Consider the following 24950-nt stretch of genomic DNA (forward strand, 5'->3'; position numbering starts at 1 on the left):
CTAAGATCATTTGGATAAAGTCACTCCAATTCAGAGTTTGGTTTTCCTTTTATCATTTGTTCCTATGTTATGGTGTGACAATATTGGACATACTTAGCTTAGCATTAGTCCAGTTTTTCATGCCCAAACTGTACACATTGAAATTGATTTTCTTGTTAACTATATGGGATAATGTCTCTAATGGGCAGTTGTGTGTTCAGTTCATTTCATCCAAAGATCAAGTTTCGGATGTCATGACTAAAGGTCCGAGTTCCTCCTCCACCATTTTGTTGAACTTAGATGCAAGTAGAATGTTCTCACTCCTAATTCTACTTAAGGTGGGATGTTTGATAGAACTCGGTCCTCCATCAATCGATTAATTTGGTCACCATACAATCTCTCCAATATATATGGAAAAATCTCACTAAAATATTTTCTAATATATTTTATTTATCTGGATAAATATTATGTTTATTCAGGAAAGTATTTCCCAAGTAAAATACTTGCCGAGTAAGTGAGGTTCCAGCATTAATTCATGTGTGAAACAAGTTACCAGGGTAAAGAGAGAGGCAAAAGGGAAAGAGTAGTGTTAATTATCAGCATGTAAGCAAGCTTACAGGAGGATATTTTCCAGGTAATTGATAGTCTCTGATATCTTCAGTTACGATGATAATAAGAAGACATGCACAAATGAATTTTTATATTGATTTGTAATGCTCAATGGCACAATCACATGTAATCTTACCGACTGTAAAAGAAATATACAAACATGCAAAAGAAACAAACAAGAAAAATTACATCAACTGCTGTATAACTTGTTCTTATTATATATATAATAACAACCACTATATTGCAATACTTAATTTAAATGGGTTCAATCAACAAAGATTTCACATGGTTTCTGGTTTCACGGTCTTGAATCCCAATCCCATCTCCATATTGGTAAATGAGATGTGCAACTCGAGCTATGTTCAAGGTGATATCAAGGAACGTTTTGTGTTGATGAGGAACTTGAGAGGTGCATTCTCTATTCATTTGCTTCCACGTCTTGATTACCATTCCTGTTATGTGTTCACAAGCCACTGCTTCAGAAACATTCGCTTCTAGCATATAACATCGGATTGAAGAGGGAACATCACCTCTTTCTAATTCTTCCTATCAATGCATGCCACATAAAAAAGGTTTATTACTTTAAACTTAAAAAAAAAAAAATTAAGGCTCAGTTTGGAAAGAGTATAAATGCAAATATGTACAGTATAAATACATACAAAATAGTACAAAAGATAAGGATTTGCATTTGTAATCTTTCCAAATTCAACCTAAGATACTATTTGGCAAGTCTTTTTAGAAAGATCTTCCGACAGCCTAAATGGTCAAAAGATTAGTGAGTTTTTGAAATCCTGTCCTTAAAGATATAGACTATCCGGTTAGCATGCATCTTAAGCTAGCTAGTTGGTTAGCATGCTTCCGGATTTTTTAGCCATTTTAGGCTTTCATAAACTTTTTTAGGGCATATATCTTTTTGGCTTCCTATCTTTATTTTCTTTAAGAATTGCCAAACACCTAAACAAATAGTATTGGTTTTAAAGACACATGAATAATTACCTTTGAAGTTGCCAAATCATTGCAAAGTCTAATAATCATAGATGAACAGTAAGGAAGACTTGGACTTTTCTTTAAGAATTCTTTTGCCTCTTCTGATACCTCATCACTTGTAGCAAAAAGTGAATGAACCAGTAAGACACCACCTGATGATGAAACCCAAGCATTGTTTAGATATTCTTGTAGGGATGGTGAATATCTCATATTGTACCATCTTGCCTCCAATAATAATGCTGCACAAAAATCTGCCCACTAAGACAAATAGAGCTTTCAATCAACAAATGAGACCAAAATATTCGTAACCACCAAGCAAATTTAATTTCAACATAAGAATTAATCCATACCGCTTTCTTAAGATAGGCGATGATGTTCACCTTTTGTTGTTTCTCAATTTCACAAGCAATTTCATTAGTTGTATTATATAAAGCTAGGAAACAAGACTTCATATAATCTGGAAGGTGTTTTATTTCCATTTCATCCCACCTGAAAATAATTTCAGTGAAAAGAAATAATAATTAGTAAAATCATAAAAATAGATCGAACCATTAAAGGTATCCGGAAAATATCGATCAGCAGGTCAATCGGGCCAAGCATGGCTGAAGGTAACTAAATTATAGTCCAAATTAAATTAAATTAAAGGTCCCGCCGAGTACATGTCTTTTCGCGTGTGTCGGTTGCCAAGTTTTTCATATAAAATAAATTTAAATTTTTTTTTACAAAAAGATCTTTCAAAAAAGATTTGCCAAACAACATCGGTTAATCTCGCACTCAGCCCATAAAAGGGTCTTTAGATCGACTAACCTATTGACGGCATCACTGAATTGCTCTAATTCGTCTAGTGAACCATAAATGTCGTACACATCATCAAGTAACATAATTAAACAAATAACTTTGGTAAGCGATTTTCTGAGAAATCCATGCTGAGGCCTGAAAGACACTCCAACAGTCCATAAGAAACTCTCCACCAATCGATCCCTTGCAAATTTTAATGTCTGTGCAAGTCCAAGATTCGTCCACCACCTGTACGCATCAGTGGCAATTAAACAAACTAAGTCAGGATGCAAAAGTAAGAAAGATGTATGTAGGTTTCCTCATGACTTATGTTAATGGTTGTTGATTTGGGTAAAACATGTGCATTTAATATATGGCCTGTTTGACCCAGTTAGACTTGCATACCCTCCATCTGTGGAAGGGCATGTGTGAAGTCATTTAAAATGGTTCTCACCAGTTTTCCCAGTCAGACCGTCCAGATGGGAAGAAATGATAGATCAATCTCACCTAAGCACGTTACTGCATCAGTTGCAGTTGACATGTCACCATCATGAGTCATGACTAAGAGGTACCATTGTTTCAACCAAGGCGAGTGGCTGTTAAATAACGAAGAAAAAACAAGAAGTGATAGACCAACCTCTCTGATATCCTGGTCTATCTCTATATTTTGCTCAACACAGCTCCCTGCTTGATTGTCTTGCGTGTGGATTAAGTTGGGTTGTAAACCATGTATAAATTAATTGGTTGCACCATCATAATATTGATTGCTAATTATTTTAACATATTAATCATACGCACTTACCTTGAAACCTCTTTGAGATCTTCTTGATGTATAGCCTGCACCATGTTGAAGTTCAATTTGGCTAGTTGAAGTAAATTTTTGTTGATCTGACCTCGTCTCTCACATTCGCTGATGTACCACCTAGCTTCTGACCACTTCACTCTCCGGTGCAAAGGGGTCTCCAATGCACGAGCCACTTGCTCAGCTAGGTCATCTCCGAACTCTACCTTTGTTCTGAGGTTCATGAGATTTCTTCTTGTGAAAGTTTGGGCCTCGTCTAGGAATGCTTCCCCCTCCAAAGCAAGGTGAGAGGCCTCGTACAAGTGAAGCATTCCCTTTGTATCCTTGGAAATGCTAACCATGAAACTACCATTCTCATCCATGAAGCTTTTGAAAACATCTGCATTTAGTCAATTCAATCATGCACTTTGCAAGTTTTTCATCCAACATAGTTAATCACTTTTTTCTGGGATAGAAAATGTCATAGTAATAATTGATGGAAATTGGGAACACAAAAACTAGGCTGTCTTCAAAAGGTTATATTTTGAATAGTTATGACTGTTAATTTTGAATAGTGCCTCTTGATCACACCTAATCAAATCGTGATTGTTGAGCATCACACCAAAAGTCAAAGCCACCTTACACATGTGCAAGCAAAACATGGTTGTGCCACACACGCATGGGTGCATTACAAGGTAGCAAGCCTCCATACTCTCTCCTCTTATATTTCTAAGAAATGTAAATAAACTTCTATTTAAAAATTCAAAACATATTTAATTAATTTTCAATGTGGGACAAGTTGAAAATTAGTTTTAGTATAAGAAAATATTTTCCAAAATATATGTTATGTAATTAACCAATCAAACCCCCATTGAATTTAATCTCTAGTAAGATTAAAATCCATTAGTAAATTGGTGTTTGATGTCTACCTTGATTGACATAATAACCATGCTGTCTGAGGAGATTAAAGCGTAAAGCTGTAGCATAAAGGGAAGTTCCTACTTCAGAGATGTGGATGGACGATACTGTGTCGAGGAATCTTTTGATCTCCTTGTCAAATAGGTATCCAACACCTAACCTTTGCAGATCATATATCAGTTCGAGCTGAGACAATGGCTTCAAGTCTTTATCCTCAAAAGTCTCCCTCAAATTCTCCTTCAACATTTGAACTCCTTCTTTGTACGTGTCTTTCTTCATAATAGAGTATAATTCAATGTTTTAATCCAGGTGTATTCCATCAAAAAACAGAAGGAATCGTTCATAATCCATTGGAAATTAAATCCTAGGATAAATTATCAGAAAGGGCTTGATTATATTAAAAATTCAGAGAAATTTAATTTTCTTGAGGCTCAGTTTGGGAAGAGCACACTTACAGAGAATATGTACAATGCAAATATACATGCATGATTTAGAAATACCATATATATACAAGGTTTCGCACTCTTCCCAAATGGAGCCTGAGGGGCAAAACAGGGAGGAATAGAAACTTTCATATGGAAATCACTGGAATTAAATTCAGTCTCTGGTCGTGTTTGGGCTTAGATGTTTTTTCAAAACAATGTATTTGTACAGTAACAGTAATAGATCAACCAAACATATATAAAGCTGCTAACCCAGTATTCACTACTTAAGGACTGCACAAAATCGTGATCCCAGATGTTGGGCTTGTAATTGGCAGATCGTCTCCGTTGTTGAAGCTCGTCCATTTTCTTTCTCTCATTCATTGAAATGAAGGGAATGGTGTTTCAACAAGGAATCTTTGAAGGCAAAGGGCTAAGGGGTTGGCCATTGTGATGAGCAGCTTACATGTCTATATATAACTACCCTAAAGGGCACATGTTAATCACGTGTACTAGTAAACGGTACATGTCATTCACATGTATTATTAACTACTAGTTTCTTAAAAAAGTTAAGTGTCTAATAAGTAGTGTAAAGGGGTTGGCCATTGGGATGAGCAACTTACATGTCTATATCTAACTACCCTAAAGGGCACATGTTAATCACGTGCACTAGTAAAGGGTACATGTCATACACATGTATTATTAACTATTAGTTTAACATGGATCGTCTTATTATATAGATAGATAAATAGATAATAGATCTCACATTACAAGCCAAGCAGATATCAAAACTAAATTTAACCCCTCATTCGAAAATAATTATCCCCATAACCCATGAAATGTGAATTCAAATCTGCCCCCCACCGCCTTGCGCCCCAAAAACGTCCCACACAATGGGAGGCCGCCAGCTGTCCTCCCACACACACTCTCCCCTCAGCGCGTGTGGAGTTAAGGAACGGCCGTTAGTTCCCAATCAGCGCCCAGAACCAAACTCTCGACTTGGACCAGTGTAACCTTGCACTCCTCCGGTCCTATCATCTCTAGTGTCGATGACCGTTCCGGCAGATACATCGTAGGTGCGAACTCGTCTCTCTCTCTCATCTCCCTCTCACATCCTTTATTTTTTAATTTATTTTTTTCAATACAAAAAACAGGAAGAAGGATCACCGACCGGCGACCACCCGACCATTATACAGGTGCGTTTTCTCCTCTTCTTTCTCAGTTTTTTTATTTGCATTTCCCCAACCCATAAAGCAGAGAATGAAAATCCAGTCTCTTCTTCTCTTCCTGATTCTCCTCATGGTTTCCTTCTTTCTCTTCGACAACGGAGTTTCCGCCATGCTACTCGGCGACTGGCAACCCATTGAAGATGTGAATGACCCACATGTCCAAGAGATCTGGCAGTTTACCGTCGCTAAGTACAACAAGGATGCCAAAACCAACCTCCAGTTTAACGCAAATCTTTGGACTTTGGACTCTCAACTCTAAAGAGTGAAAATATCATGTCTTCTTTATTAAAAAAAAAGTTAAGGAAATGAAAGCTACCATTTTCATGTTTTATATGATGAGTAAGAAGAAAAAATCGGCAACATATATCAGTGTAACAGTTTGGAGAAAATGCAAATGTAAAAACAAAAAAAAAAAAAAAATATAGAGTAGATGGAAGAGAGCAAAAAATGCACACCTATATACTGTTGCTGGTGGTTGCCGGAGATGGCCGGTGGTAGGTGAAACCTCTCCTTTGTTCTGAATCGAAAAAAAAAGGGTAAATTATAAGAGAGAGATGAGATGAGAGGGACGGATTCATACCTTCGGTGTTTCTGCCGCAATGGTCATCGGCACCGGAGACGATCGGATCGGAGTAGTGCAAGGTTGCACAGGTCCAGGTCGAGAGTTTGGTTTTGGGGCTGCTTCATAACTAACGGCCGTTCTGTTAACTCTACACGCGCTGAGGGGAGTGTGTGCGTGTGGAAGGACAGCTGGCAGTCCCCCATTGTGTGGAACGTTTTTGGGGCGCCAGGTGGTGGGGGGCAGATTTGAACTCATGAAATGTATGGATCCTGATATTTTTATTAGTTAGAAATAAATGTGATCATAAAAGAAAAAAGTAAAAAAAAGCTATAAGCTGTTCTAATAAGTTGTGAAATGAAATTATTCAATTAAATCCACAGCATGTAAAACTGGATCAAATTATTCAGTTAATTCCGTACAACATGTGATGTCATGATGACTTACCAATGATCTCAGCATAGATAGAACCCCTACAAAAGTAGATAGTTTCATTGTCCTATGTATTTCTCGTGGTTGACATGAGTCTGCTTGTCAGCATTACAATGTGTGAATGGAAAGCTTGGAAAAGTATATCTTAACTTGCCAAAAAATAAAAAAACATTTTTCTCATGTACGTTCACATCAAAAGAAAAGATTTTGAACCTTACGAGTCATTTAAGGTAGATGGAGGATGTATTGTATCTGTCATTTGACATGAACATACATAACACAATATTAAGGGGCTCCAATAGACCCAGGAATAGTTACATCCTTTCCCACCATTTTGTCAGGCTCCTTCCTAGCATGACCTTTGAAGGAATGACGATTTTCTCCTCTTCCCTTGGGAATGAAATCCCACTCTAACTTATTTTTATTCACATTCTAATTCTCATGTGAATCAAATATACAATGGAAATAAATCATTCTGATTTCAAAGAATTTTTATTTTGATTCTAATTCTGATTGATCTGTGAACCAAATGGGCCCTAAATATTATCCATGATGACATGCAAAGTCCTTGGGTCCATGAATATACGTGTATGTACACTAGCAGTTGGAATTGGTTTCTCGTTTTAAGTCGGGTTATTTTTGTATAATTTTTTGTTTTGAGCTGGCTTTTGGGGTGGGTGAGGGACTTGGGCTTCCTCTTTTTGTGAGGGCCCGCTCATTTTACAATCTATCCTCTCTTGTTCTTTTGCATTTTATTAATAAATTAAATTTTATCTTATATTAAAAAAAAAGTAATCATTAATTCTTTTGAAATAAATAAAACAGAAGTTTTATTAAAGAAGAATATAAAACAAGAAGAAATACAGATAAAGACATCAAAGGAAGCAAAATAATATTAATTTTTAGGGAAAAGTATAGACAGGCTATTCACATTTCACGAGGTTGTACCTGCCAATTAATCAGGGCTATTCAAAAATTTCGCACTATTGGCATTATTCACACAAATTTGCTTCCCATAGAATTTGCCTAATTTTAAAGCCAAATCTTCATCTCTCTTCGTTTTGAGAGAGTCCTTGAAGTATGGTCTACTTTCATTGACTAGACCTGCAGTCAGACGTGGAGCCATGCTTATACTGAGCTATTTGTTCTTCTGCCCCAGACTGATCTCATATATTGGACTGGACCTGATAATATATGAGATCAGTCTGGGGAAGAATCTCTGCGTATTTTTCAAGTGTTGATGTTGGATCATGTTGCTTTCATTTCATGTCATGTTGCCCATCATCTGGGCCACTTTTTCTGATAGCCCTTTTATTTATACGGAAAAGTATGACAGGCTTAATGCAGATTTCTGATTTACACCACAAATCTATAAGAAGAATAAATAATTCTATAAATTGAGATGATCCTTCTACCCCCATTTCATAGCAAAAGTAGTCTCTCTGATCCCACAACTACAACCCAAATCCCCCCTTGCCCAAAGCAGTCTGCGGATCAGTATGTCCTTCCTCAGTATTATCACTGCTGAGCCAACAGTCCAACCGATCACCAGAACGAAATTGGTGGAGCAGTAGCCTAGCCATGGACCAAAGCCTATAAGGTGGTGGAACTGCAGGTTGCATGCAAGCCAGACAACAAGAAATCAGTCTTCCCTGAAATTGTCCACAATATTTGGCCCAGCAGAAGCTTTCAACATCATTACTTGCAAAGCATCTAGTGGTGAATTTATGACTGAAAAGGGAAGCTTACTTTCTTGGGAAAGCCCATCAGCTCTTTACATGGAGGTGAATCGATATGTTTAATATTTGTTTGTTTTTCATAACTTGATCATTTGTCCAAAACCTTGCAGCTGACACTTACGTTATTTGCAGGATATCATATGCGGAAAGCACAGGAATAGATGCGAGGAGCTGTGCGGCTTACTCTTGAAAGTAGAAGACCCATTAGAGTCCATGGCCTTGATCGATGCACTGCAACGACTATGCATTGATCACCATTTTGAAGAGGAGATCAGGACTGTGTTAAGTGTGTTGTATACAAGGTTTGGTTCAGATGTTTATCAGATTGGAACCGGCAGTCTGCATGACGTCTCTCTTTGCTTCAGATTATTTAGACAAGGTGGGTACTGTGTGCCTACAGGTAAGAATTATAATGCCGTTAGGCTAGCTCCTGTTCTTCCTGAACCAAATAATTAAAACTGTAGAATAGAACTATATTAAGCTCGACTAATTTCTGTTCAACAATATTGGAGCAGATGTGTTTGATAAGTTCAGGGACAACAGGGGTCGGTTTAAACCAGAACTAAATGAAGACACAAGGGGAATGCTGAGTTTATTTGAAGCTTCACACCTGGGAATATACGGTGAAGACATACTGGATGAAGCCAATGAGCTTGCTTACAAACACCTTTCTGCTTCAAGGTTGAACCTCAACCCACCTCTGGCGAGAGCCGTGGAAGATACCCTAAAGCACCCCTTTAACAAAAGCTTGGCTAGTTTCAAGGTCAAAAGCTATGTTAAGAATTTCTCAAGCTCATATTGGTGACACAATTCCTTACAAGAACTGTCCAAAGTGGAATTCAACCTTGTTCAATCTCTGCACCGCCAAGAAGTCGCTCAGGTTTCTCAGTAAGTGGCCGGTATAGTTTTAATTAGGTGCCGTTTTGCAAGTCTTTTGTAAAAGATTTTCCGGAAGATCTCATAGCCAAAAAAATTACTGGACTTTTTTTGAAGCCGATAGACAGTTTGGTTGGAGACACGTCTTTTCACACAAAAATGGGACAAAAAATGTTGAAAAACTCCATTTGATGTTTTCTGAAAATAGTTCAAAACTGGCTTTGAAATTTTTTGATAAATAGATATTTCCCCAGCCAAGCCAGAAAAGATGAAAACACGAATTACTAGTAGGCTTCCAAACAACCAACAGCCCTTGTTAAAAAACGCACCAGACTGGACCTTAGTTCTTTTATTTGTTTGTTTCAACAGTTAGATGTATTCTAATCCTATTATTTGCAATATTATTAGGTGGTGGAGAGATCTGGGTTTGTCAGACGAGTTGAAGTTTGCCAGAAATCAACCAGTTAAATGGTACATGTGGTCCATGGTGGTTCTCAGAGATCCGAGATTCTCAGAGCAAAGGATTGACCTAACAAAACCCACTGCACTTATCTACATAATCGATGATATTTTTGATGTTTATGGAACACTCGATGAACTTGTCATTTTCACAGAAGTAATCAACAAGTAAGAAATGCCCCCAACTAGCTATCATTTAATGATTTAATTTCACTATTTTAATGATAGTAAATAGGAAATATTATTAAAAGGTGAAAAAATGAATAATCATTTTTTTTCTTAAAGTTAAAAAAAAAATCCTAGTTAAGAAAAAATAAACAGGCTCTTAATCTAAATCAAGAAAACAAAAAAACAGAATACCTGCCACCAGCGTTGCAGAACAGTTCAACAACTCTCGAGTGATTTTTGAACACGTCATTGTGTTAATCAGGTAACGTTTGATATGATATTTTGTCTTTTCACCACACTGGCGTGTTAATCAGGTATCGCACGACATGTAAACTCAAAAAGGACACTCCACCCATACCCAACAATACGCGTGATCTGTTCCTTAAAATACCTTAGCTTACTCTTAAAAAAGGACACTGAATTGGTATTTCTTCCCTAACAATTTCGAACATCCTCACTGCATGCTGATCCAATGTCACTGGTCTTGATTGCCCGCCCTAGGCCTCTACCAAATCTCCCTTGATCGCCTCATTAATTTCAAATTGTGCACCAATTAAAGTCTTCTCTGGGTATTGATTTTTCTAGGCCAATTGCTCTTTTTTGCAGCATCTCCCGAATGTTGCAAAAAGTTACCAAAGAATTGACCGATCGACAGCGCAAGAGGGACTCTGACCCGTGCCTTTAACCTAATCCTGAAGGCTCAGTTTGGAAATTAAAGAGTATAAATGCGAATACATAAAATATAAGGTTTTGCATTCTGCATATTTGCATTTGTACTCCTTCCTCACATTCTTTGGATCACTTCCCTCTCATCAAAGTACCCCAGTAGTCATCACAAACAGTACTCTCTGTCTCCGATGATGGCCCTCACTACATTGACTCTAGTATGATGAATTTGACATGCAGATGGGAACTAGTTGCTGCTGAACCGCTTCCCAAGTACATGAGGAAGTGTTTTAAGGCACTTTATGGCATTACAAATGAAATATGCACCAAGGTCTTTAAAGAAACTGGGTGGAACCCTATCAACTCCCTGCAGAAGGCGGTAGGTAACATTTGACCTGGATCATGATCACTAATTTTACATTCTCTCTCTATTTCTCTCTCTCTCTATCTATCTATCTATCCATATATAATAATTCATACCTCCTCCTTTTGTTATTTTTAGATTAAATAAAAAACAAGTCAAAATTAAAACTTTTATGGGTCTTCATTGTCTATCACATTGTATCTCTTGTTTTTTCTTCTTTAATTAATGAAAAAGAGGTTGATAATAAAATACCCTCAAAAATCAAAATCAAAATTATATAGAACTATTTTGAAAACCATATTTTTTTTTTGGGTATAAAAGCTACCAAAGTAGATTTTACTTCGCTTTGGAGGAAAAATCCAAAATGTGGCTACTGTACAGCCTACATGTTAATATTGTATTGGATGCATGCAGTGGGCCAGTCTTTGCAATGCATTTCTTGTAGAGGCAAAATGGTTTTCTTCCAGGCAGCTGCCAAACGAGACAGACTACTTGAAGAATGGAATCGTTAGCTCTGGAGTGCATGTGGCGCTAATTCACATTTTCTTTCTATTGGGCCAAGGCATTACCAAAGAAAGTGTCGACTATCTGGACGCTGCTCCGGCCATTATCTCTTCCTCAGCATCCATTCTTCGTCTCTGGGATGACCTGGGAAGCGCTAAGGTACAGTTCTGTTTGATACTATCTGATCACCATTTCTTTGTTTTATACAAGTCATTAATGCACCAAAAGCAATGAATTGTGAGCTTATTCTTCAAAAGTGTTCTGAGCTCCTGTTGAGGTTGAATTGACCTTAATCAGGGATTGCGTCTGGTTTGGGTTAAGGTGATTAGGTGAACCCATTTTGTATATATATATATAAATATAGACGAAACCTGATTAAGTGTCAGGATTTGGGCTTGGCTTTATACTGTTTAGGACTTCAAATTTTGGCAGAAGCTAAGCTCGAGAGCAGCCCATAACATGCCTACTTATGACCATATTAAAAAAATATGAGATGCTTGGTACAATTTTGTTTAAACGGAGATTGAGTTTCATTGATATATTAATTGCCTGACTAAAGGCTAAACTTAATCAATAAAATGGCAGGATGAGAACCAAGAAGGATACGATGGATCATACATAGAGTGCTACATGAAGAATCACCAAGGAATTTCAATTGAAGGCGCAAGAAATCATGTCCTTGGCATGATTTCAGACTCATGGAAACAGCTTAACCAAGAATGCCTCTCACCAAACCCCTTCTCACCAACATTTATAGAGGCAATACATAATTTTGCAAAGATGGTATCTGTGATGTATGATTATGATGACGATCGACGCCTTCCAGTCCTTGAGGAATATATTAACTCATTGCTTTTTGAAAATATTCCTCTGCGAGGGTGATACCAATTCTGTTGTACTTCAGAAACCAAATCGCAAGCTGCAACAACCTTATACATTTGCCTCATTAATTAATCCAGCATATGCTACGTACGCTTATTAGGGTTTTCTAGGTGTCAGAGGTTGTTCAACCTTGTATACTTCGTTACGATTTCCTTTTATGGACTTCTTTTCCTCCATCTTCCATAAACATAGGCTAAGGGCCGGAATCACGTAAATCTATGTATGTTCAATTTTTCTCGTCTTTTTTTGTTTCTTAATATCTATGTTTTGCCTTATTTTCTTGTGTCATTTAAATATATGTTTCTGGGTTTTGTGTAACAATGGGATACGACATAATGGATGCATATATAGATTTTTGCTTGATGTTAATTGGAGAGTCCATGGGTGACACCTATTGTAGTCTAAAATCGGGCGACAAATGAAAGAAGAGAGAAATCTAGTTGAGGAGGCTTGGTGAGCTGAACTGCTTCCCAAGGCACTTTGTAAGAAAGGAAGAGAGTCTCGAGGTGTGTCTCTGAGGAGATTTCTTAGGTAGGTAATAGGTCCGCAAGGAAAGCAAAATGACAAGGTGAGGGTAAGAAGAGTGCTATATGTGTATACCATTTTATGGGGTTGCCTAACCTATAACCTATTTATATTTATAGAAGAGGCTTCATGCCGAGGAGATTTAATCCTATTAGTAGACGATTGCTGAGCCAGGCCTGAGCTTCTTAGTTCTTAGTGATGTCCTTGTTAGCATCTGGCCATCTGGGTATGCCACCGACATATGGTGAACAGGTCGATCGGATCAATAGGTTGGACCAGCTTGGGTTATCAATGGCTTTCTAGAGCATTTTGTTCAGTGACACGTGGGGGCTTGAGTGTGGACCACGTAGATGGATCTTATCACTTGCACCAACTTTCCGGATTGAGACAGGTGTCTTGTTGCTCCTGTCAACATCATTAAAGAAAATTATGGAAAAGTACCGATAAGCCAAATATACATTTCTGAATTCCATTGCATCCAAAATGTCAAAAACCTATGCTTTATACATCAATACCCACCCGTGAATTGACATGGATTCCAAGGGACATCCATCACAACTATACTTTGGGCCTAAAAATCCTAACCCTGTGTTGAACCATCATTTTCCCAGAAAATTAACTTAAGTTAATTGTTGGAGTAGTAGGTCAAGCTCGAATTCCCCTTATTCCCCTCTCTTTTGCTTGAAATCTCATCTATAGAAAATGAGAGATGGTGACTTGTGGGGGGAGAGAGAACTTAATGGAAAAGAAGAGAATGAAGAGAGAGAGTGCTGAAATGACAAATTGGGAGTGATAAAAAGGAGAGAAGAGAGAGTAAAAAAAAAATACAGAATTGAAGTAATGGAGCAAGGAGAAGCAAGATAAGATGGACCGATTTATTATATATATAGATAGATAAATAGATAAATAGATCTCACATTATAAGCCAAGCAGATATCGAAACTAAATTTAACCCCTCATTCGAAAATAATTATCCCCATAACCCATGAAATGTTAATTCAAATCTGCCTCCCACCGCCTTGCGCCCCAAAAACGTCCCACACAATGGGAGGCCGCCAGCTGTCCTCCCACACACTCTCCCCTCAGCGCGTGTGGAGTTAACGGAATGGCCGTTAGTTCCCAATCAGCGCCCAGAACCAAACTCTCGACTTGGACCAGTGCAACCTTGCACTCCTCCGATCCTATCATCTCTAGTGCCGATGACCGTTCCGGCAGATACATCGTAGGTGCGAACTCGTCTCTCTCTCTCATCTCCCTCTCACATCCTTTATTTTTTAATTTATTTTTTTCAATACAAAAAACAGGAAGAAGGATCACCGGCCGGCGACCACCCGACCATTATACAGGTGCGTTTTCTCCTCTTCTTTCTCAGTTTTTTTTTATTTGCATTTCCCCAACCTGTTCTATGTATTTCCCCAACCCATAAAGCAGAGAATGAAAATCTAGTCTCTTCTTCTCTTCCTGATTCCCCTCATGGTTTCCTTCTTTCTCTTCGACAACGGAGTTTCCGCCATGCTACTCGGCGACTGACAACCCATTGAAGATGTGAATGGCCCACATGTCCAAGAGATTTGGCAGTTTACCGTCGCTAAGTACCACAAGGATGCCAAAACCAACCTCCAGTTTAACGCAAATCTTTGGACTTTGGACTCTCTACTCTAAAGAGTGAAAATATCATGTCTTCTTTATTAAAAAAAAGTTAAGGAAATGAAAGCTACCATTTTCATGTTTTATATGATGAGTAAGAAGAAAAAATCGGCAACATATATCAGTGTAACAGTTTGGAGAAAATGCAAATGTAAAAACAAAAAAAAAAAAAATAGAGTAGATGGAAGAGAGCAAAAAACGCACACCTATATACTGTTGCTGGTGGTTGCCGGAGATGGTCGGTGGTGGGTGAAACCTCTCCTTTGTTCTGAATCGAAAAAAAAAAGTAAATTATAAGAGAGAGATGAGATGAGAGGGACGGATTCATACCTTCGGTGTTTCTGCCGCAATGGTCATCGGCACCGGAGACGATCGGATCGGAGTAGTGCAAGGTTGCACAGGTCCAGGTCGAGAGTTTGGTTTTGGGGCTGCTTCAGAACTAACGGCCGTTCCGTTAACTCTACAGGCGCTGAGGGGAGTGTGTGTGGAAGGACAGCTGGCAGCCTCCCATTGTGTGGAACGTTTTTGGGGCGCCAGGCGGTGGGGGCCAGATATGAACTCATGAAATGTATGGATCAAATTATTCAGTTAATTCCGTACAACATGTGATGTCATATGAATAACTAACCAATGATCTCAGCATGGATAGAGCCCCTACAAAGCTAGATATTTTCATTGTCCTATGTATTTCTCGTGGTTGACATGAGTTTGCTTGTCAGCATTACAATGTGAAAAATATATCTTTAACTTACCAAAAATTAAAAAACATTTTTCCCATGTACGTTCACATCAAAAGAAAAGTGTTTGAACCTTAAGAGTCATTTAAGGTAGATGGAGGATGTATGTGTATCTGTCATTTGACATGAACATACATAACACAATATTAGGGGGCTCCGATCTAACGAGGAATTGTTTTAACATCCTTTCCCACCATTCTCTTTTCATCATTCATGGGAGATATTTTCCCTATACGGCGGTAGTGTTCCGTGGGTATGGATGTAGGATTTATTATTCTGTTTATAAAGATAATCTTGACTGTTGGTCCAACAGCGTATGCTGTTGAGAACGTTTCTTCGATTGGACATGTTTATCTAAATGCAGATTTATAAATATTCAAAATGTTAAAGACTGTTTCTAAGAAGGTCCAATCCGACTAAATCGACTAATTTAGACCGATCTAATTCGAGTCGGTTGGGTTTTATCAGTATCGGTCGGTTTCGGATTGTACAAATTCATAAATCGATAGTTTGGACCGGTTTCGATTTTTTTGTGTAAAAACCAAAATTGACCCAAACTGAACCGATTATAAAATATATATTTCAGTTTTAAATATATTTCCAGAAAACTAGGTTGCCATGGGGGCATGGATGAACTTAGAGTTGAAACCAACCCAAACCAATCCAATCCGACTCAAACCGACCAAGTCGATTTTGCTTAACACTGAATCAATTTCGATTTCCATCTTAAATAACCCGATCGGGTTAAATCGATTGAAAAAACCACAGTAAACCAACCCAACCCAACCCGAATATACATCAAAGCTCGCCTATGAATTACTAACACCTAACCCCAAAAGTACTCTGGGCTTACAAATTCAGACCCTGAGCTGGCTGAACCGTCATTTTCCCTTTATAAAAGGTTAACATCGCTCATCTCTGTATTTTAGTACGGATCATCTGCTGTATGTAATTCCAACAACCTACCAACAAAATGCCATACACCACATTTCACGCATATACATGGTGGGCCCTACCGTTCTAATCACATGATGGTTAGAACGTGTATTGTTGGGAGAAGACCCCAACTCTTTTTTTAAGCCCTCCGAAAGGCCATATCCGTAAAGTTAACACGTTTTTAATGGCAGATGTTATTTGAATAATTTCATGGTATTTGACAATTAAAACAAGCCATAGGCCTTTTATTTGAAGGGGATAATTTCCTTTTGGTATAGGAATCGGTCGACGCAATTAATGCATAGGGTTAAATTTAAATATGGTAGGCCGATGCATGTTATGATGATACTAAAAGGAAAATTTGTAGGGGATCCATTAAAATGATCTTATTTCTTATGTATATATATGAAAAAACTGAAGACTGTGGAGAATTCTAGGGCTTAATTTTGAAGTAAGAAGATGAGTTTGGTGGTAATTAATTAGTAGGGGAAGATAGAAACAAATTTTTAGAAATTATACAATTACAATAAAAATTTTTATAAAATTATATTTCTGAATATTAAAGATAATTTAATACATTTTAAAAATTTATTGTGTGGTTGATACTCAATATATCATTTTTATTATTTTTATCGTCAAATTAAACATGGGGTGGACGGGGATAGTGTTTTCAAAATTGGATCAAACCAGATGCTTAGACCTGAAAAATTGGGAACCAAACACCGTTTCACCTCAAAACCGCTTTGTGTCCAAAATCTGTTTATTTGGTTAGCGAACCGCTAACCTGGGCAGTCGAACCGTCAACCCAGACAGCAGTTTTTGGCATTTTTTTGTTTTTCTAATTTTTTATTTTTTTGTCAGAGCGGGTCATCCATTCGGACCGAACAATCGGACTGTTCGACCCCAGAACTGTTCCCTATCCAGTCCAATTTTAAAAACTTTGGACGGGGAGTGGGTGCCTTGCCTTAAGCTTGGCTTGGTTGCGGCATGGCCTGCCCTAAGGTCTGGCCCAAGGATTAGCCTGACCCACGACATAGCACGAGCCTATGTGAGCTCGGGTCGTGGGTTGTGCCGAACCGATCCCCCAAATTATCCTAGAGGAGGGAGACACAGCCCAGGGCGCCTTGTGGGCCATCACGACACGACTCGCACTTTGTGCGGGCCATATGCAGGTCGTGTCATGTCGACCCAACATGACCCAATTTACACATTTACTTGAACCCGCCCAATACTAGGGATGGGGCAGGGAAATTCGAGAATTCTCCATCCTTGATGAGGAGTGGGGTGTCTTGCCCCTAAACTCGCCCGACATTGAGGAGTGGTTACCTTGCCCTGAACCCGCATGACACTAAGGACGAGGCGAGGATGGGGTAGAGTGTCTTGACTATGGGGCAGGGAAAGGGATGGAATGCCCTACCAAACCCACCCCGTTGTCATTTCTATATAATTGTTTATTATTAGTGTAATTAATAAAAACATTAGTTTTATAATTATTTGTATTTATTTAAATTAATTAAAATTTCATTTAAAATAATAAAAAGAATAAAAAATATTAAAATTACTACAAATAATTAATAAATTTAAAATTAAAAAAAAATATTTATTTATATTCAATTCACAATAATTATTTTTTATAAATCAATATTAAATGAAAAATAAAATTATTAAATCTTGTAGATTTTCCCGTGCATCACATAGGTCCCTACTAATAAGGAAGGTATATAAAAAGGAATAAAATAGAAGCTCAATAAATAGAAAAAGAAAAAAACTCCACTAATTTTTCTCTTGAACAATACATTTTTAAATAGAAGCTCGTGTATCACACAAGTCTTCATATCAATGCTTCAACTTGTGATTTTCTTCGGATCTAGTCATAACCAATTATTCTTCTTTTCATTCTTCCAGACTCCCTTTTCGCTATTTACTATTCTTATACTCTTTTAACCATGAAACTTCCAGTTCATTTTGCATTGAAGCATGTAGTAGGTATATAGTTGCTGAGTCTGGATCTGCTCACAATACCCTTAGCACGGGACCCTACAGCCTTCATTGGAAACATGGATGACCCTACCAGTATACTGTGACTTGCAGATCCGTATTAATAATTGCTACACTATGGCACATCGGCATCTTCCATCACATACTGGCATGGGTTGGAAGCAACGTTTTCTGACAAAATGGAGTTTTTTTTTTTTTTCTTAATTTGGAATTGTTGCTGTCAGGCAGGACAACAACTTTTTCTGTTAGGTGCAGAACACGTTTTTTGCATTGTTATCCTTTAACCAGTGCAACATCACTGCCCTATTGGCAGCAACGAGATGTAGTTCCAACAAACGTCAAATTTGACATTACTCAAAGCCATGCCTTCCCGAATTCCAAGGCATATTTTGGAGAACCGTTTTATATAGAAAAACTGTTCTAAACAAATGGTTGTTTCCTGAAGCACTGTTTTTTCTGATGTGGTGCCATTTTCTGGAGCAACAACAATGATGCCAAACAGACGTATGGTGACTTTAAAGAAGTAGCTAGGGCCAATTTGAACTAGTACAATACTCCTATACTCACATTAGAACAAAACAATAAATCTGTACTAGCATAAAGCAGATACTTGCACTTTGGTTTAGTTATAAAATTAAGGGAAAATTTCCAATTAGTACCCTATACTTTGGGCCTAGTGCCACTTTGGTCCCCGAACATTAAAACACGATAATTCAGTCTCCGAACTTTCAAAATGTGTCAATCTAGTACATGTCATTAACCGGCCCATTAATCAGCTGTTAAGTGACATATGAAAAGACACAAATACCCTTCAAGTGTCATCTAATTTTCTTTATCAACTATCCATTTGTTGATAAAAAATGAACAGTCTCAAATCCTTGCTTTTCTATTCAAGAAAGTTGGGATTACATCTCAATTGGCATTATGGTGATCCCAACTTTCTTGAATAGAAGAGGCAATGATTTGGGACTGTTCATTTTTTGTCAACATTTGGATGGTAGATAAAGAGAATTAGATGACACTTAAAGGGTATTTTTGTCTTTTCAAATGACACTTAACAACCGGTTAATGGGCTGGTTAATGGCAGGTACTAGATTGGCACATTTTGAAAGTTTGGGTACTAAATTATCACGTTTTAAGGTTGGGAACCAAAGTGGCACTAGACCCAAAGTACAGGGTATTAATATGAAATTTTCTCTAAAATTAAATATCATTATAAAGAGTGAATGCATATATCCCTTTTTCTTATATATGTATCCCTACCTTATTGGTGCTTGTATCCTTCATTACGATTTTCTTTAGTGGACTTCTGCTCCATCGCCTATAAACATAGGCCAATGGCCGAATCACATAAATCTGTGTGTTCAATTTTTCTTCTCTTTTTACATTTTTAATTATCAATGTTTTGCCTTGTTTTCTTGTGTCATTCAAATCTATGTTTCTGAGCTTTGTGTAACAATGGCACACAACATAATGGACACACATATTTTTACTTGATATTTATGATCTAAAATATAGTTATAGTTGATTGTCTATCTTGCTCAATATTTGGCTTGAATTTGTTGTGTGTGGGAGAAAAGAGGAGGGTTTTGGGGCACTGAGGATTTTTAGGTTTTCTTGTTAGTTGGAGAGTCTAAAATAATAAAAAAAGAGAATAATGAGATAGGATTTTAATACGCTTGACTAGTATTGGCATGAACAAAACTAATACAATTGTAAAATCACGGTCTTGGCTTCATCTTGGAGAACACCATCTTACCATTATCTCAAAGGATATGAATCATGTCGGAGACATATAAATCCACCTCAGACTTCTTTGCTCAATTCGTACATTTGAGCCGACCTTTGACCTCTGAGGAGATCTCCTTGCCGAGACGAGCTCCTACCCAAGAGGGCTCCTTCCTAGCATGACTTTTGAAAGAATGACCATTCTCTCCTCTTCCCTTGGGAATGAAATCCCATTCCAACTTATTTTAATTCACATTCCAATTCCTATATAAATCAAATAGACAATGGAAATAAATCATTCTAATTCTGATTCCAATTTCAAAGGATTGAGAATTATATATATGATACCCTTAAAAATATTTTTGTATTTTTTATCATACACAGAGTAAATACTTCTCTATTAAATATCAGTCATGATTCAACCAGGGTATCATATCAAAGAATAGATGGAAAGACCTTTATGCTGTTGGATGGGCCATATGGAAGTAAACATAATAAGTCAAACCCATTTCCCAGTTGATCTTCATACATATTCTACCCTAAGTTTACCACTTCAAATTCTAGTAGAAAAGTCCACCAACTAGTCAGTTTTCATATAATAGAACTTAAGAATTGATTCAACGTTGAAATTACCAAGGACCTTCAATGTTAAAATCTAAGATAGTGTGATCTCGAAGGAATTTGTTTTGACTACAAAGAGCCAAAAAGATTTGGTCTGAGTGCCTAAATTTAGCAAGGCACCACTATCATTACCATTCCTAGAATGCACTGTGTTTGACTAGATCATGTCGTTCTACTACGTCCAAAGTATCAGTTTTGCAACGAATGATAGAAAAAAATAAAAATAAAAACAGAAAATCGTGATCAACTAATAAAAAAACAGAAAATCGTAAAGGAACAAGGTTTCCCATTTGAACAACGTTTCTCCCTTTATTTAAGATCGCCATCTATTCCCAAACCCAATGTGGGCGGCAGTCTATTTAAAACCGCTATCACTATAGTGGCGGTCATTAAGACCGCTGGGTCTAAACTCTAAACCATGGCTTAGTGGATTGTCTAGATTTTTATGCATGCATGCCTTATTGGTATATGAGAAGGGTATTCATTTTGAAGCTTTCGAAATTTAATTTGCTACTTAAATTCTCAATCACCCATTGATTGAAGTTGAGAATATAATATTTATATACTATGGAAAGAAATATTTACAAGATACAGAAGATATCAGAGAGTATCAATTCTCTTGTATCATACAAGAATGCTGGAACTTTACTTACTCAGCAAGTATTTTACTTAGGTAAACATACTTATTAAATAAATAAAAATAAATGGTTTCTCGTAAGATTATATTAGAGAATATTTTAGTAAAATCTTTCCATGTATATTGGAGATTGTATGGTGACCAAATCGATATGATAGAGGACCGAATTCTATCAAACATCCCACCTTAAGTTGAATTAGGAGTGAGAACATTCTACTTGCATCTAAGTTCAACAAAACGGTGGAGGAACTCAGACCTTTAGTCATGACATCAGAAACTTCTACATCTTTGGGTAAAATGAACTTGTGAAAGAACTGGGCGTCGTGATCTTTTCCAACCCATCCCAGAACTTCCGACAACTTATAGCCACTGACAAGTATAATCCGTGGCTATAAATAACTTTCTAGCCACTGACAAGATGACCGTAGTTAAAGGTCAACTTTCAGCTACGGAAATTATATGTTTGTGGAAATAACTACGGCTTTTTGTGTCTGTGGCTACATCGCAGTAGTTATGAATCCATTTTCTTGTAGTGTGGGCATAAAATATGTCCAATGTTGTCACACCATAACATAGGAGCAAATGATAAAAAGGAAAACCAAGCAAATGATCTTAGCAATGGTACTTGCAAGTGGCAACATTTCCACACTCTGCCTCTACACTAGAAAGGGGGACAGGACATAAGGTTGCTTCTTGAGGCTCTAGGAGATAAGATTGAACTTCCCAAAGCTTTCTTAGTGAAGGCGTTTAAGGGAAGTTTATGTGATTAAAGTTGTAGTGGAGGGAATAGATATCCTATTAACACGTCCTAATTGTGGTCTCAGGTGGACTGTTGTGGATTTTAAGCAGGGGATGTTGGATGAAGATCAAAGGTTGGTTGTGGGCTGCCGAATGACATTTGAGCAGGTGATTGTGGTGGGGGCCCTAGACTGGATGAGGGCATCTAGTAAACAAAGGTTTAGGGCAGTCTGTGGAGAAGCTCGTCTTGGTCATGTTTTCCATGGAGGAGACGGTAGCTCAGATGAGTCCTGATGTAGGGTGATTTGGCCTGACCAGGTAATAGGGGGATACGTGGATACGACCTAACTAGTGGGACAACAGCTCAGCCTGACACGTCAAGTCCGCAATGGATCGAGCTCAGATAACCAAACCACCTCGGGACAAGTCTACCTCGATGCAAGGTCACATCAGGACCACCTCGGTCCCAAGGCACTTCGGCATTCATATCAGGTCGGATCTAAAGAGCACGAGCTCAGACAATGCTGACCGACCACTACATGGCAACCCCGAGGATCTCGTCACCATACTCCGCGTCTTATGGGATCGTACCTTGTAACGACTAATATTATCTACCTACTCCCTTATTCAGGAGGAAATGGTCAGCCTTACCGGTTGGTAGCGTTATCCCCAAATTAACACGGAAACGGATCCTGTCGCAGCGATAATCTTGGAACTACTCCACGGAACCCGCAGGGACTCCAGTATATAAACGCTCCACCCCCTGGGGGTGAGGGTATGCGTAATCTCTGCTCTCTAGCCCTCTTACAATCTAAGATCATTTTCACTTCGCAACCAAGTGCTAACTTAAGCATCGGAGCAACCTCGCCGTGTAAACCACCCCAGGTTCTCTGGTTCATCTCTTACAAATTTATCAAGCCCGTCGTTGCTGGTAGCCAGATCACCTCCAGCAAGGAGCAGCCAGATTGTGCCTCATCATTTGGCATCGTATGTGGGAACCGCTACTAAAAGCCCTTCTTTCCACTCAAAAATCTCAAGCACAAAATCCATGGCATCCTCTTGCAATGCCAGGCAGAATGGTGAAATGAACGTCTCCGGGGGGCAGCCTCAGGTCCCGGCCGTGTGCACCGGTCAGTTCACCGTGCCTCTCACTGCAGATGGGGTGCCAACATTGAACATACCTCGAGTCATAGCTCCAATAAATGCCCCATTCCCTCATATGGTGGGTGTAACCATCACTGAACCCTCTGTGGTTCCCCCTGTAGTCAAACAGAGCCAACTGGATGACCTGGTACACTGCGTGCGGGCTATTCAAGCCCAAATGCAACAGGTCCAATAGTTTCAACATTACCAATAGCAGTTCCCGCCGCTGCAGCAGAATCAATAGCCAGCTCCACCTCAGTGTCCGATCACACCACAGAACAAGTCTCGCCGTCAGAACAATCATCCTCCTCTCCGGGGAGAAATTTCCCAGGTCTCGTCCCACAGCAGGAGGGAAAGGCAAGTTGCTCCCCCCGCCTCGCAGCAAGTGAACAGGTCGGGAGATACTCGGCCCATAGAGACCACGGTCACAACACCAAAAATTGTAGAAACCTCCGCGATGAGATAGAAGAATTCATCCGTCATGGATACTTAAAAAATTTTGTACAAAAAGACAATAAGAACCAAACAGATGGCAGGGGGAGCAAAGGAGAAATGCTCCTGAGTCCAGCAGCAGGCATAATGAGCAGCCACAAAGACAGTTGCCCCAAGAGAAACCGATCCACGGAATGATCAACATGATTACCGGCGGATCCATAGTCGCGGGCTGCACCTCAGCACCAGGGAAGGCCTCGGTTCGCGAGTTGGAACAAGAAGAACATAATCCACCAAAGCAACCTAGGCTCGAAGACCCAATATTCTTCATAGAAGATGATGCATGCAGGGTCTAGTACCCCCTTGACGATGCACTAGTTATAAAGATAAGGGTCAACGACTTCGAGGTGAAGCCTGTCCTAGTCGATTCCGACAGTTCAGCGGACATTCTATTTAAAGACGTGTTCGACAAGCTCCAGCTCAAGGAAGGCGATCTCAAGCCAACAAGTATTCCTCTGGTAGGCTTCAGCGGAGAAGAAGTCAAGCCCCTAGGGTGAATTTCAATACCTATAGAGGTTGGCACCTGGCCTAGTATATCGAGATTCAAGCACACTTTCCTGGTAGTCGCAACTCCCTCCCCATACAACGCCATAATAGGCCGGCCTATCACCCACGCGCTTCGCACAGTGGTATCCACCTACTCGGCTATGAAGTTCCCCACAAACTTCAGAGTTGGGGTAGTGCGAGGTGACCAACTTGAGTCCCGCAAATGCTATGTTGCCACCCTTAGAGGGAAAGCCAAGCTAGTGGGTGACATCGAGCTAGAGCGACCGACAGGATACACTGAGGATAGTAGATGAGGAGGTCGGGAAACTCACAAGTTAGTGGGTCCCGCAAATGCTTCGATCACAGCTGATAAGTTTTTTAATTGAGAATTTAGATATATTCGCATGGTCTACAGCAGAAATGCCCTGTATAGATGCAAAGATAATAACACACAAGTTAAATACTGAACCTGTAGTCAAGCCCGTTAAACAAAAGAAATGCAACCTCGCCCCGGAGCGTTGGAGGATAGTAGATGAGGAGGTTGGGAAACTCTTTGCAGCCGATTTCATCAGGGAGGTCCATTACCCGAGGTGGGTGGCCAACCCAGTTTTGGTGAAAAAGGCCAGCAGTAAATGGCGCATCTGCGTAGATTATACCGACTTGAATCGAGCTTGCCCGAAAGATTGTTTCCCACTCTCTAAGATCGACCGTCTAGTGGATGCGACCTCAGGGCACGAGTTGCTGAGCTTCTTGCATGCTTATTCAGGATACAACCAGATCCGGATGGACCCTGTCGACGAAGAAAAAACAACATTCATAACTGAACTAGGACTATACTGTTACAAGGTCATGCCCTTTGGGCTAAAGAATGCCGAGGCGACCTTCCAAAGGCTTGTAAACAGACTGTTTGA

The 24950-nt window shown here is 38.9% G+C and overlaps 2 protein-coding genes and 2 long non-coding RNA genes across 6 annotated transcripts; 2 read left to right on the plus strand and 2 right to left on the minus strand.

Annotated features, from left to right (window-relative positions):
• Nucleotides 1-669: 669 nt before the first annotated feature.
• Nucleotides 670-4884, minus strand: LOC148845339 (alpha-terpineol synthase, chloroplastic-like). 2 transcript variants are annotated; one of them, XM_088955327.1, is made up of 7 exons: nt 4747-4884; nt 4063-4324; nt 3155-3533; nt 2383-2601; nt 1926-2064; nt 1585-1833; nt 670-1134 (listed from the first exon to the last, which is right to left on the minus strand). In XM_088955327.1, the coding sequence occupies exons 1-7, from the start codon at nt 4855-4857 to the stop codon at nt 844-846; spliced, it is 1650 nt and encodes a 549-aa protein (XP_088811453.1). In that variant the 5' UTR covers nt 4858-4884; the 3' UTR covers nt 670-843. The 2 variants fall into 2 exon arrangements, with proteins under 2 accessions (XP_088811453.1, XP_088811454.1); XM_088955328.1 differs by having other exon boundaries at nt 917-1040.
• Nucleotides 4885-8063: 3179 nt separating this feature from the next.
• Nucleotides 8064-15055, minus strand: LOC148845340 (uncharacterized). Of its 2 annotated transcripts, XR_016102579.1 has the most exons (3): nt 14854-15055; nt 14730-14791; nt 8064-8826 (listed from the first exon to the last, which is right to left on the minus strand). It is a non-coding gene; the product is annotated as an uncharacterized LOC148845340 (long non-coding RNA). The 2 variants fall into 2 exon arrangements; XR_016102578.1 differs by having other exon boundaries at nt 14730-15055.
• LOC148845341 ((3S,6E)-nerolidol synthase 1-like) lies at nt 8346-12720 on the plus strand. The gene is given in 7 exon segments (XM_088956187.1): nt 8346-8477; nt 8565-8832; nt 8948-9320; nt 9717-9935; nt 10842-10980; nt 11380-11628; nt 12055-12720. Coding segments are annotated over 7 exon segments (1602 nt in total). The 5' UTR covers nt 8346-8420; the 3' UTR covers nt 12352-12720.
• LOC148845342 (uncharacterized) lies at nt 13118-14609 on the plus strand. Its single transcript, XR_016102580.1, has 2 exons — nt 13118-14102; nt 14181-14609. It is a non-coding gene; the product is annotated as an uncharacterized LOC148845342 (long non-coding RNA).
• Nucleotides 15056-24950: the final 9895 nt, after the last annotated feature.

This window comes from Nelumbo lutea, chromosome 7 (assembly GCF_056320005.1).
Source record: "Nelumbo lutea isolate HS-2025 chromosome 7, American lotus-T2T, whole genome shotgun sequence".
In the NCBI taxonomy this organism is placed as follows: domain Eukaryota; kingdom Viridiplantae; phylum Streptophyta; class Magnoliopsida; order Proteales; family Nelumbonaceae; genus Nelumbo; species Nelumbo lutea.

What these genes read in the sequence shown, in the direction of transcription:
- LOC148845339 (XM_088955327.1), bottom strand. Translation starts at nt 4,857, where the DNA reads ATGAATGAGAGAAAGAAAATGGACGAGCTTCAACAACGGAGACGATCT. An exon ending in GATCTCAAAGAGGTTTCAAG is followed by an intron (nt 2,602 to 3,154) that starts GTAAGTGCGTAT and finishes TGATGCGTACAG; the next exon opens with GTGGTGGACGAATCTTGGAC. An exon ending in TTCAGTGATGCCGTCAATAG is followed by an intron (nt 2,065 to 2,382) that starts GTTAGTCGATCT and finishes AATTATTTTCAG; the next exon opens with GTGGGATGAAATGGAAATAA.